Below are 13455 nucleotides of genomic sequence, written 5' to 3'. Positions count from 1 at the left end.
CCTTGACGAGATCTCACGTGAACCTTTCTCAGCACCTATCACATCCCAAGTAAATAGCCCTGGCATCTAAGTATGTAGACATTGCTTATCACGGAAAGGACCCAGCACACCCCATTTCCCAAACAAGACAAGAGCAGCTGTGCTTTGACAGTCCGTACAATCACCAGCACCCTGGGCAGGTCCGAGGCCCTACCGGAGGCGGGGGCGGCGGAGGCCGGACCCCCTCGCACCCCTCTTTGTGCCGCGGTCCTCCCCCCCCCCCGCCCTGCTCCGACCTACGTGGGGCCCTGATGGCAAGGCGCCAGCACCACCCCCTGCCCCCGCCCGCCCCAGGCCCGCTCCTCCGGGTCTCCCTTAGGAGGCGGCGTTCGCGGGGGGGTGGGAGGGTAAGGCCCAAGGGCAGCCCGGAAAAAGGGGGCCGCGGGGCGGGAGGCGGGGCCCGGGGCGCTCCGGGGGGCGCAGGTCGTGGCCTTACCCGCCGAGGGGGGCGGCTCTCCCGCGCCGCCGGACGCCAGGGTCACGGCGCCATCCCTCCAGACGCGGATCTGCGCGGCGGAGCGCAGGCGGCCCCGGGGCTGGCGGCGGCCGGCGTCCGCGGCGCGCAGGGAGGCGCAGCACTGGTAGCACACGGCCCACGCCTGCTCCTCGTTGATGGGCTGGTTGTAGAGCCGCAGGATGTCCTCCAGGCTCAGCGCGTCCGGGGGCCCCTCGCCGTCCGCCGGCTCCGCCCGGGGCCCCCCGCCGCCCGCCGGGCCCGCCGGCTGAGCCATCCCGCGGGTCGGCGCTGCGCACCGCCGCCGCGCCGGGTGCCGCCGTCTCCTCGGCTCGGGAGACTCGTCTGGGCGCGCCGCCGCCGCCTCCTCCCCGGAGCCGCCCCGCCCCGCCCGGCCGCGCGCGCCGCCGCCACGCCAGCCCGTAGCGACGCGAGGGCGTCCGCCCGCCCCGCCCCGCCCCGCCCCGCCCCGCCCCGCCCCGCCCCGCGGCCGGGCAGCTGCGCGCTCGGTGCCGGTCCGCACGGTCCGGAGCTGCTGCGTGCGCCGCGCTGCCCGCCGCGCCGAGCCGGGGGCCGGGTCCCGCCGCGTCCGAGCAGGAGCTGGACGTCAGCCTGAAGCAGATCCCGACCAAGGCCTGGGAGCGGCTCGGCCCCGGCTCCGCGGTCCTGCGCATCTCGAGCTCCGCGCCGGTGCTCCCGGTGCACGGACTTCGCGCTGCCCCCGGCCTCGTCCCCCCGTCATCCTCCGGACCCTCCTCTGCTCTTTTGGGAGTAGCTGTCGCCACCAATATACTCTATAATTCGGGATCCCTGGGTGGCGCAGCGGTTTGGCGCCTGCCTTCGGCCCAGGGCGCGATCCTGGAGACCTGGGATCGAGTCCCGCGTCGGGCTCCCGGTGCATGGAGCCTGCTTCTCCCTCTGCCTCTCTCTTTCTCTCTCTCTCTCTCTCTCTGTGATGTGACTATCATAAATAAATAAAAAATTTTAAAAATGTTATAATTCACTGAGGGGTATTGTTTACTGAACAGGCCCTCGCATCTTCATTGTAAACCCCGTGACCTTTTGTGGGTTTTGGTCAATTCCCAGATCAGGCCCTGGGATATAAACATGTAAACACTTTGTGGACCCTCGTTTCAGCGTCTTTCCGGATTCGTTTCGTAACGTTTGTACAGCTCCTCGCTAAGATAATGTCTCCTATGATCACACTCCTTCTAGTCCAGTTAACCCAGAATGTTCAGACGATTTGGAATTAATGTCACAGTGGCAACATGGAAATGAGGGCAATTAGCCATACAATGAAAGAAATACTGTACTCCCCAGAGCCTCGCTGAATTCATGAAGTCCTGCAACATAACACGATTCTTAGATAAAATAATCACTTAACGAGCTTAATTGGTAACTTTCCACTTTGAGGCTAGTCCTGTGTAAGAACCTGAGAGAGTTGAAAGCATCCACCAAGAAATTTATAGTAACTACCAATAAGACTTTTAAGGCAGTTTTGTGTGTGATATTAGATCTTAGACTCTTCACAATTGCATCTTGCAGTAAAAATTACAATGATCTATTATAAATGCTTAAGGTACTATATAGTACATACAGCAGTAGGAGGGAGAAGAGAGAAAAGCAAGAGGATATTTTTAAACCAGTGAGGAGGGATCCCTGGGTGGTGCAGCGGATTGGCGCCTGCCTTTGGCCCAGGGCGCGATCCTGGAGACCCGGGATGGAATCCCACGTCGGGCCCCTAGTGCATGAAGCCTGCTTCTCCCTCTGCCTGTGTCTCTGCCTCTCCCTCTCTCCCTCTGTGTGACTATCATAAATAAATAAAAATTTTAAAAAAAATAAACAAGGAATTGAAAGGGAAGAAAAATGTTTCTCCTTAGTCGCCTTATTATGACTTTACTACAAGAGATACAAAACATCCCCTTAACATCAATTACAGGTTCTAATCCCATGTAAAAATGCATTGTGTGCCACAGCCCTAAGAAGAAAGGCATAATTCCTTATATGATATAGATAGGATGGATAGATATGGATGGATAGATACATAAATCATCTTGATTGAAAAACTGGGAAAACATACTCAAAATATGCTATTTTAAAAGTTTAGATCCTAAAAAAAAATAAAAATAAAAAAAATAAAAATAAAAATAAAAGTTTAGATCCTGTGTGGATTTTGAAAATACAGAGGGCTTTAAAACAATTTGAACTCCGAAGAACAGCGAACTGATCTACTTTTATGGACAACACCACCATCTCCTGGCCTTGCAGGATATTGCTGTCCTGTTGCACTTTGGCAGCTACAACCAAAATAAATCAATTACATTTTTGTCCTTACCTTTACTCCCCCACACAAAAGACAAGTTAAATGAATTAGTCAACTAATGAATCCATTAGCCAGTCACTTGCTACTACAGGGCAATAAATAAATCTCCAAGTAAATATAACAATGAAGGGAAGAAGGAAAGGAGTGGAAGTGAAGAAAAATTTAAAAATATACGTCAAATGTTATCATTAAAAGGTGTAGTATTTAAAACAAATTCAGAACAGAGATTTTCTTCCTTCCCCAAATGGTGATTTTTAAACACATTTTAGGAAGAAAAACATTATGGCATTGAATCCCAGGAAGATTATATAAAATAGAAGGGTTTTTTTTCCCCCCAGATACAAATTCATGACCGATATACTGTATTTAAAATAAGTGTATTGCCTTTGCGAGCTCTAGGGAATTAAGTTGAGGCAATATTACAAGCACAATGCAGAAAAAATAAAAGATAAATCCTAAAAATCCTAGCCATTTTCTATTATAAACCTATTATATAACATAAACACTTGGTACATTTTTATACAAAGACAGTATGATTTTATATGATTTTCAGAACCCTTTGAAATTTTGATAAGCCCCATGGCCATCATCGTAAGACTGAAAGGTGACTGCTGACAACTCAAGACTATCAGAGGTCCATCTTTTCTCAGGACTCAAGCAGGACTGTTGAATAATGTGGCACCTTACCATTTTTTCATTTTCAATTCAAATTCAAGAATTTAAATGTCTTTTTTGCATGGTATATTTGTTCCAATTTCTGTCATTCATTTTATTTTTTTATTCTTGGCTTCACCGCTTAAAAAAAAATTGCTCTGTATACTTAAAATGTCTGAACAATGCAAGTCAACATGTAAATGTCTTTTACAAAGGGCTGTGAAATCTGTGAAAAACAGTGGCATGTGTTACTCTGAAAATGATTTTAGTTTTCATTGATTTTATTGTTGCATTTATTAAAAATGGAATCCTTGAAATTTTTTATCTTATATTTACTTATCATTTTTGCAGAATAAATGTACTTCATGCTTCATACTCTGGACATGCTGGCTGAGCTGCTCTGAGTCTTTCAGGGAGCACGGCCTTCAGGGAGCACAATCTGCCTGTGCAGCCCAAGCTTAATCCAGTCACTCCCAGACAATTGCTCCTAAGAGGCACATTCACCTAGAAAAGTGCACCAAAAAGGGAAAAATAGAACAGCATATTTTTTTCAGTGGCATAACCTAAATTTTCATTGCCCACAATTATAATACTTTATAATTTTAAAGTGATAATTTTATACTTTCAAAGTGCTTTCTTCAGTTATACAACTTGCAGGTCAGTTATTATTATCCCTGTCTTACAAATGACAAAATATAGGACTAGTAAATTAAAGTGGTGGGACTGGAATCCAGGCCTCCTGACCAGCTCAGCTCTTTCTGCTACTTATCTCTCTCTACATTTGCACAGAGCAAGAAAAACATCCTCACACTTCATTCCTCACTCCACCAAGCAGATGCTTTAAATTTGTACGTACCACTATGATCAACCAAATTTTTGGTATTTTAAATGTTTTGAATGAATGATGCGATGCCCCACCTCCCTCCATTGGTCCTTGTGAGTTCATTGGCATTCAGTTTCACCATAGCAGTAACTTCTCCATAGTGATTATCTTCAAAAGGATCTATAATAAGTCCATCCCCATCAAAGAATTGCAAATTATCACTCCCCTAAGGAGGCTAATTCCATCAATAATCCTAAATGCAATTTGAAACTTACGTCTTGTAATTTCAGTAATCAAACTGAATATTAACCCCAAATTTTTAAAATTAGTCATGAAAACTTGCAAGTGACCTCAGACATAGAACCAGAAGTATATACACCAGATAAGAACACAAAATTGGATTCTTCTGGTCTAAATTTGTATAAGAATTAACTTTTGTATCCAATGGCGAAAATATTAAGAAACATTTAGAAAATACCCATGAATGTCCTTTTACTAAGTGGTACCCTAAACTAGTATTTTCCACAACACATTCATTCTGTAGCATTTAACATATTCAAAAATTACCTATCCTACCTTAATGAGATCAAGTTACGAACTCACTGATAAAAACTGAGGAAAAGTAGAGGAATGAGGCAAAATATATGAACAGTGGCATATTAGTATTTTCATGAAGGATTCTGGAAAATACTAGTTCAAAGAATAGTCATGTGTCACTTGATTAATGTGTGATTCTCCTTTGAAACAATTCTTTTTAAACCAACAAAGAGAGATGGTCTTCTGATTCTCAATGTAAGTGGAATTATTAGCTTCAGTTAGTGAAGAAGATTCAATTTAGGAAAGACCTCACAGATATAAATTTGTGGCCAAGCCACTATTTTACACTTAAAAAATTGGAGTCTGCACAAGTTAAGTGACTTAACTCAAATTACTAACAGTTGACCAAAATAATTTAAATATACTTCCTTTAACGTAAACTTTCCAAATCCTGTTTTTTAGCCATATTACCTATCAAATTTCAAGTTAGGATAAGCAGTAGTTTATTTCTTAATTCCAATTGAAAATAAAAAACAATACAAGGCACAAAAATATCATTATTTGATAGCAAAATTTTGATGTTTGACAATACTGCTTGAAAATGTAGAATTCTCAATAAAACTTTTAAGAAAATAGAATTTTAGATTGTATAAATTAAAGGGAATCCATTTTCAGACTGAAATCATACTTTGTTGATGAGACAAAGCTAGAATGTTTTTCCAAACCTCCATATTTAATTTTTGCTAAACTTTATACAAAAATGGATGGCCCTTTCTTGTTGTTCAAAAGATTGTCTTTTTTTACCCAAATGTGAGTAGGAGTATGGAGCTGCTCTGGGCTCTAATATTCTACTGTGACTCTGTGAAAGGCTCATTTCTCTTCCAAGGTCAATACGTAACTAACAAAAAATATGGCTTACTTTAATTCAATTATATAAGCAATGAATTAAGCCTTGCTTTGGTAATTTTTGTGGAAGGGTATAAGTAGGGCTGTACTCATTATATTTTAGTAGTCCTTTTCCCTCAGGTTATTCCTTGAAGCTATTTTCTTAACCTGAATTCCTGTGTACAATTTTTTATTGTACTGATGTTGTAGGATTATAAATATTGGGCCGAATTTCCTCAGCTAAAGCAGAGCATTTAAAGCACATCCCGGGAATCCTGGATCACGCCCTGAGCCAAAGGCAGACATTCAACCACTGAACCACCCAGGATGGCTCAGTACTTGGGAAAAAAAAAAAAAACAAAAACGCTTTAGTACCTCAAGGACACAAACATGAAAATGAAAACGACCCACAGAATGGAAGAATATATCTACAAATCATATATCTGATAGGGGACTTGCATTTAAAATACATAAAGAACTCTTAGAACTAAATAATAAAACACAACCCAATTTAAAAATGGGCAATGGATCCAAATAGACATTTCTTCAAGAAGATATACAGATGGCCAATAAGCACATGAAAGAATGCTCAATATCATCAGCCACCAGGGAAATGTAAATGAAAACCACAAGGAGATAATTTCATACCCAACTAGAATGACTAGAATCAGAAGAAAGTCAGATAACAAGGTATTGGCAAGATCGTGAAGAAATCAGAACCCTCAACCACTGCTAGTGGGATTAGAAAGTGATGCAGCTGCTTTGGAAATCTGTTGGCATTTCACTAAAATGTTGGTTATCATATGACCCAGCAATTCCTTTCTTAGATACACACACAAGAGAAATGAAGACACATGTCCACATAAAACCTCATATACATGAAGTTTATAGCAGCATTATTTTTACTAGCCAAAAAGTGAAAACAACCAAAATGTCTATTGACTGTCAAATGGATAAATGATATATCCGTACAATGGAATATTATTTGCCCATAAAAAAGGAATGGCATGATACATGCTACAACATGGATAAATTGTAAAGACATTAATTATGCTAAGTGAAAGAAGCCAGTCACAAAAGACCATATGTGATTCCATTTATATGAAAATCCAGAATAAGTAAATCTACATAGAAAGTAGATTAGTGGTTGTTTAGGGCTAGGGAACAAGGAGGGAGGGAATGGGGAGATGGGAAAGTAATAGCTAAAGGCTACAGGGGTTCTTTTTGAGGTGATGAAATGTTCTAATATTGATGGATGATAGTTGTATCCCCAAATATAGTATAAACCACTGAATTGTACACTTTGAAACAGTGAATTGTTACATGTAAGTGATCACTAAGTTCTATTCCTGAAACCAATACTACACTATATGTTAACTTGAAATTTTTTTAATTTTTATTCATGAGAGACACAGAGAGAGAGAGAGAGAGAGAGGCAGAGACACAGGCAGAGGGAGAAGCAGGCTCCATGGGAGGAGCCTGATGCCAGACTTGATTCCAGGACCCTGGGATCACGCCCTGAGCCGAAGGCAGATCTCAACCACTGAACCGCCCAGGTGCCCCTAACTTGAATTTAAATAAAAACTTGGAAGAAAAAAAATGGTTAATTGTATGGTAGGCAAATTATGTCAATAAAGCTGAATTAATGATAAAATCTATTTGCTTATATTCAAATCAAATAGATCATCTAACTTCTGACAATCATCTTCTAGTTTCATGGTCCCATTGCTCCCATTCCCATGGTGTACAAGGAAAAGATGTTGTAAAAATTCGGTAACAACTGACCAGTTACATCTAATTTGTAAATAAATTCAGAATTTCAGAATAATGCTCTCAAAATACAGACAATAGGACTAAAATATTTTCTAGGTGCATGTTAGTTGGGACTATCCCTGGATCTCAGTTTACTGAATGTCTCTTAGGTATACAAATAGTCAAATTCTAGACACCACCAAGAATCTTAAGCAGCTCACTGCCCCTCTAAGGGCCTCAGCTTCCCTAGGCCATCTTCCCTAAAAAGTAATTCTGGCCTCATGTCAGTGACTTGATACCCTAAATGTTAACCGTAATTTTTGATAGGTTATATTATGAGTACCATTAAAGACAGGTGCCTTCCATATTTCTATGTCTTGGGTACAACCACTAAAATGAAAATTTTCCATTCTATGTTGGATGGTTACTTGGTCATACCCAATAATGCCCACAGAGAGAAAAACTCACATTATACAGATATAGCAAAAGAGTAAACTCAAAGCCAGAACTTGATTTTAGAGCAGATCTGCTATTTGAGTTATATGTGTTTGGACAGGGAACTTCTCTATAGATCTCCATTTCATTACTATATATATTATGTGGACTAGAAGACCTAAGACTCCTTTCAAGTCCAAAATCCTGTAATTTTAGGCCATGAAATATTAAATCATGTATAAAAACAGCCTATATATAAAGACAATTAAAACTCTAGTTTCAGATACAAAACCAAAAAAAACAAAAATGAAAACAAAACTAGTTATCTTCAAAAGCACTAGGAAATATCTGCTTCGGAGTATTAATAGGAGTCTAAATTCAGTAGAATCAGAGACAAAATCTTTCCTAAGAATATATGTGAACTGGGACACCTGGGTGGGTCAGTCACTGATTTCGGCTCAGGTCATGATTTCAGAGTCCTGAGATCAAGCCCCACATTGGGCTCTGTGCTCAGCATGGAGTCTGCTTAAGGATTCTCTCTCCCTTTCCCTCTACCTCTCCTCCCCACACTGCTCACTCTCTCTAAAATAAATCTTTAAGAGAAAGAATATATTGTGAACTAATGACCAGCTAATAACCTCCTCTATTTCCCTCCTAATATCAATGACTACTTCAACACTGGTGTCATGTAGTTAATTCACAAACCAAATACAAGTCAAATGTAATTATGACTATGCCAACCAAATCTCAGAAGAAAACATTAAATAATTAATACCCAACATTTATATGCATTAGTGATTATAAGTCAACTTGTTTTTTATTTTTTAAAAAGATTTTATTTATTCATGAGAGACAGAAAGAGAGAGAGAGGGGCAGAGACACAGGCAGAGGGAGAAGCAGGCTCCATGCAGGGAGCCTGATGTGGGACTCTATCCCGGGTCTCCAGGATCAGGCCCTGGGCTGACGGCAGCACTAAACTGCTGAGCCACCCGGGCTGCCCTCAACTTGTGTTTTAAATGTAGAATATGCTATAAACAATTTAGGTTCTTCAAAATTAGATGGCTTCTAGTTTATATGTTTGTCTATTTTGTTTTTTATATTTTATATAAGCTTTGGCTAATCTCAAATTATTTCTTCACTATCAACAGAAACAACAGCTAGAAAGCAATGCTACTTTTTAATTGACTTAAAAGAGCACGTTTAAAATTAGATCATTAGATTATTTAATTCCTGTACTTATCTCTTTAAGTAGAAAGGACAAAATTGTTATCTAATAGTCAAAAACAATTAAAAACCTGACAACTGTAGTCAACCTAAATTATGTTTTTTAGCACAGCATGAAATCAAAAGTGCTAAATCGGCAACTTGGAACTAATGCCTTCTGATGGTCAGTTATATAGCACAGAATACTACTTTAATAGCAAGTTTTTCAAATATAAAGCCTACTTTTCATTTGGTTCAAATCTTGTCTTTTTTCCACTTTTTTAAAATTTTTATTTATTTATGATAGTCACACACACAGACAGAGAGAGAGAGAGAGGCAGAGACACAGGCAGAGGGAGAAGGAGGCTCCATGCACCGGGAGCCCGACGTGGGATTCAATCCCGGGTCTCCAGGATGGCACCCTGGGCCAAAGGCAGGCGCTAAACCGTTGCGCCACCCAGGGATCCCAAATCTTGTCTTTTTTTTTGTTTTTATTTTTTTTATGATAGTCACAGAGAGAGAGAGAGAGAGGCAGAGACACATGCAGAGGGAGAAGCAGGCTCCATGCACCGGGAGCCCGACGTGGGATTCGATCCCAGGTCTCCAGGATCACGCCCTGGGCCAAAGGCAGGCGCCAAACCGCTGTGCCACCCAGGGATCCCCCAAATCTTGTCTTTGTTAAGAAGTAGAAAAGTGGGTTTCAAATATGTATTTTCCAGAACTGCTAGGTTTCAGGTGTTTTTGCAGATCATATCAAAAAATGTACACCTCAATAGTAGAAAAAAGTTCCAAGGCATTTGGAGTGTTCACTTAGTTGGAACTAAATTTAGTAAGTTTTATTCAACAGGCTCATGCTTGAGTAATGAAGTTTCTAGGTTTCTGATAATCTTCTACTAAATAAATACACCTATATATTATATACACACACATATAAATGTATAGAGGACTGTATTAGTGTACATATTGTCAAAAAGAATAAAGACATATAAAAATTATTTTACATTTTTAATAGGAAAACAACTTTTATGACAGCTAAACAGACAATGCAAATTCAATTTTTAAAAAGAAACATTAGTAATAAGAATTCTAATGATAAAATCACTAAAAGAATCTTTTGAAATAAACCACCTTTACAGAAAATTATTCATGTTGGAGTCTATTAAAGTGCATAAATAGAAAATTTATTTTAGAATTTATACCAAAGATGCATTATGAATATACATGTGTTTTTCTGGTCCACCCAGCCTCAAAGATAACATAGCCTTAATCTTAACATGTCTGCCTTTAGTGCCCCATAAATAATTTGTTCCAAAAGCTGAAAATTATAAGCAATTTTCCCTATTGATACCTTATGAATAATTCTGGTAACAAAGTAAAAAAGTCTCAATTCTTATTTTGCTAATTCTCTAAAGGTATGTCAGTCTCACAAGAATATCTGATTACTGTTTTCAATGAAAATTGAAAGTAGAGGGATATTTTCAGATTTTTAAAAATAAGTTAAATCATAAATATTCATCATATGTAAAAATAAACAAAAGGTAAATTTTAGGGTATCTCTAGATTTTCATTTTTAAAAAAACATTAAATCATTTTATTTACAATTAAGTGATGAAAAGAGTAATTTGCATAGCCAACTGGTACACACTGTTGGCTTTTTTTGTTTTTTTTTAAGTTGGTTCCATGCCCAGCGTGGAGCTCAATGTGGGGATCAGACTCACAACTCTGAGATCAAGGAGATTAAGAGTCAGACACTTAACCAACTGAGCCATCCAAGTGCCCCTCTTTTTAGAGAAAGTGCTGCTTTTTTTTTTTTTTAAGATTTTATTTACTTATTCATGAGAGACACAGAGAGAGAGAGAGAGAGAGAGAGAGGCAGAGGGAGAAGCAGGCTCCATGCAGGGAGCCCAATGTGGGACTCTATCCTGGGACCCCCGGGGTCAGGCCCTGAGCCCAAGGCAGACATTCAACCACTGAACCACCCAGGCATCCCCCCACAGTGCTTTCTTAAAAAGACCAATAGATGAAGCAACTGAATCAAGATCTATGCACAGATGCTAAATGGGCAATCCAATCTATCAATTATGTCATGCAGCTTCTTACAAAAAGTCAAACTACTACTGCTTTTTTGATGCTCAGTTTTAAAACTAACTTCTAAAACTTGCTCAGTTTTAAAGCAAGTATCAGCATGGAGTCCCTCACATATGCTCATTTTTCAGGGGCCTCACATAATGATTCTCCAATTTAGAGTAATTGCATATACTCTGGTGTTTTTATCACAATGAAAAAAAAAAAAAAGGAAAAAAGAAAAACAAATGTGATTTCATAAGATGGAATCCATAAAGAGGCCAGTAATGAATCCTCTGACTACCAAGAATCAGCAACAGACTGCCAATAATAATTACAGAAAACAGTATATCAGTGTCGTAACAAAAGGGTATGGTGAGCTTCTTCTAAAATACTCAGTTCATTTTTATATAATGAATCAAACTAATGTATTTATAAATTATTCATTTATCTTTATGTGAGATTTGTTTTATTAATATTTATGCTTTTCTGGTATCAGTTTTTCCTACTCTTGCATCAGAATCTTCCCATAAATCCCTGGAAAGTCACAAATATCCCTATGGCCAATGGGTAAGCCACAAAAGTGATAGTTCATCAAAATGTATTTTCACCTATTTAACAAATCTGTTGTGAGGTTAATTTCTAATTTATATAAAATAATCCCATTAATCATTAATCTATGAAAAATAATGATCATATTGATTTTTCTATGGCTCAAACCCTTAGACAAATAAACCTCTCTCTGATTACCTGTTAATGTAAAGAAAACTGAGTAAATTTTATTTTATTCATAAACTACTGAATACCTGTAAACAATGTACCATTTATTAAAATAGACACTTAATTTATACTAAATTCCACTCAGACTTTACAAGTTTTTTATCCTTAATTTTTAAATACACACATGATTTTTTTCAAACTATTATCAGGTATATACAAAAGTGAAATATGACATCCAAGCCAAAATGTGATTTTTAAAATAATGAACCTCTAAACAGCTATAATGTACAATGTGTAAAATTCCAATAAAACACAGGTAGATTCTTACAGAAATGTTAGTCCTATAATACCGAGCGATATTTACAAGCAAACATGATCCAAACAGCACATGCAGATTCGGGGTAAGTAAACACTCGGACACGAACTGCCAGTCGCACCTGGTCTCCACGGCAACAGATTATTTCTTCACAGAAAGGAGACCTACAAAAGAAAACTTATTTAATTAAGAAGTGAACACAGATTTTACTTTATCTCCAAATAAGTCCATTCCATATTTAAAATAATTTTTAAAAATCTAGTCTCTGCAGAACATGAGAGACTCCTTACTCTGGGAAACAAACAAGGGGTGGTAGAAAGGGAGGTGGGCAGGGGGTGGGGGGACTGGGTGATGGGCACTGAGGGGGGCACTTGATGGGATGAACACTGGGTGTTATTCTATATGTTGACAAATTGAACACCAATTAAAAAAAAAAACAAAAACACACACACACAAAAATCTAGTCTCTGTTACCAATAGCCCTATGATTTTGGTTTAGCTATTGAAATTACAATATTACAATATTTTCTCAGTCTATAAATTTAAAAAATTACAAATTACAATATTTTCTCAGTCTATAAATTTAAAAAATTACACTAGATAAGATTAGAAATCCTCAGCTGAGATTGCACCAAAACCAACGGGAAAATTATTCCAACTACCTAGAGCCACATTTCAGACCTAATGAATCACAATCTGTGGCAAGGAAAATAAATCATTATAAAAGTTCACGTGATTCTAAAGTCATTCCTAAACGACCAGACTAACAGACTGCTAAAAGTCTAGGTTAATAGGGACACCTGGGTTGCTCAGTAGGGTGTGCGTCTCTCAACTTCAGTTCAGATCATGAGATCCACCCCCGCACTTGGGTCCATGCTTAGCACAGAGTCTGCTTATCCCCACTCTGCCCTCATCTCCTACTCTAGTTAATTAATTAATTTTTAAAAAATCTTTAAATTCCTAAGACAGTTAACATTTACAAATTCATAAATTCCACCTTACCGAAGACATGTAGCAAATGCGCGCCTTGCATTTCTATAGACAAAATGTATTGGGAACCCTTTAAATGTGTGACCATCAGGTACAGCCCTCCTTATGGCATCTTGAAATTCTTCATTGCCTGCAGATATACTTGTTGTACGCTCAAATTCATAAGAAGCCAAAGCTGGTGATAAGAGATAGGAAAGCTGGTCTTCCCAAACAGTAGTGAGCCCAAGATCCTACAGCAATCGAAAAATAAAAAGAAAAGG

General features: G+C 39.4%; 1 protein-coding gene across 12 annotated transcripts in view; it reads right to left on the bottom strand.

The window, feature by feature from the left end:
• Window positions 1-13455, bottom strand: part of LOC140634911 (centrosomal protein of 76 kDa) — a 234552-nt gene that overhangs the window by 201497 nt on the left and 19600 nt on the right. For 9 of the 12 annotated variants that reach the window (XR_012032235.1, XM_072828642.1, XM_072828644.1 and 6 more), the window contains exons 11-12: window positions 13208-13425; window positions 12254-12369 (exon numbers count right to left, since the gene is read on the bottom strand). Coding sequence is in view for 11 of the 12 variants with exons in the window: in XM_072828642.1 (XP_072684743.1) it covers window positions 12254-12369; window positions 13208-13425 (334 nt within the window). In the remaining variant the exon portion in view is untranslated. Of the gene's footprint in view, window positions 1-475; window positions 786-3730; window positions 3975-12217; window positions 12370-13207; window positions 13426-13455 lie in introns of those variants that run through there. The other 3 variants (XM_072828650.1, XM_072828651.1, XM_072828652.1) reach the window with 2 other exon arrangements.

The sequence above is a fragment of the Canis lupus genome, chromosome 6 (assembly GCF_048164855.1).
Source record: "Canis lupus baileyi chromosome 6, mCanLup2.hap1, whole genome shotgun sequence".
In the NCBI taxonomy this organism is placed as follows: Eukaryota; Metazoa; Chordata; class Mammalia; order Carnivora; family Canidae; genus Canis; species Canis lupus.
This window is presented reverse-complemented; position numbering and strand designations above follow the sequence as displayed.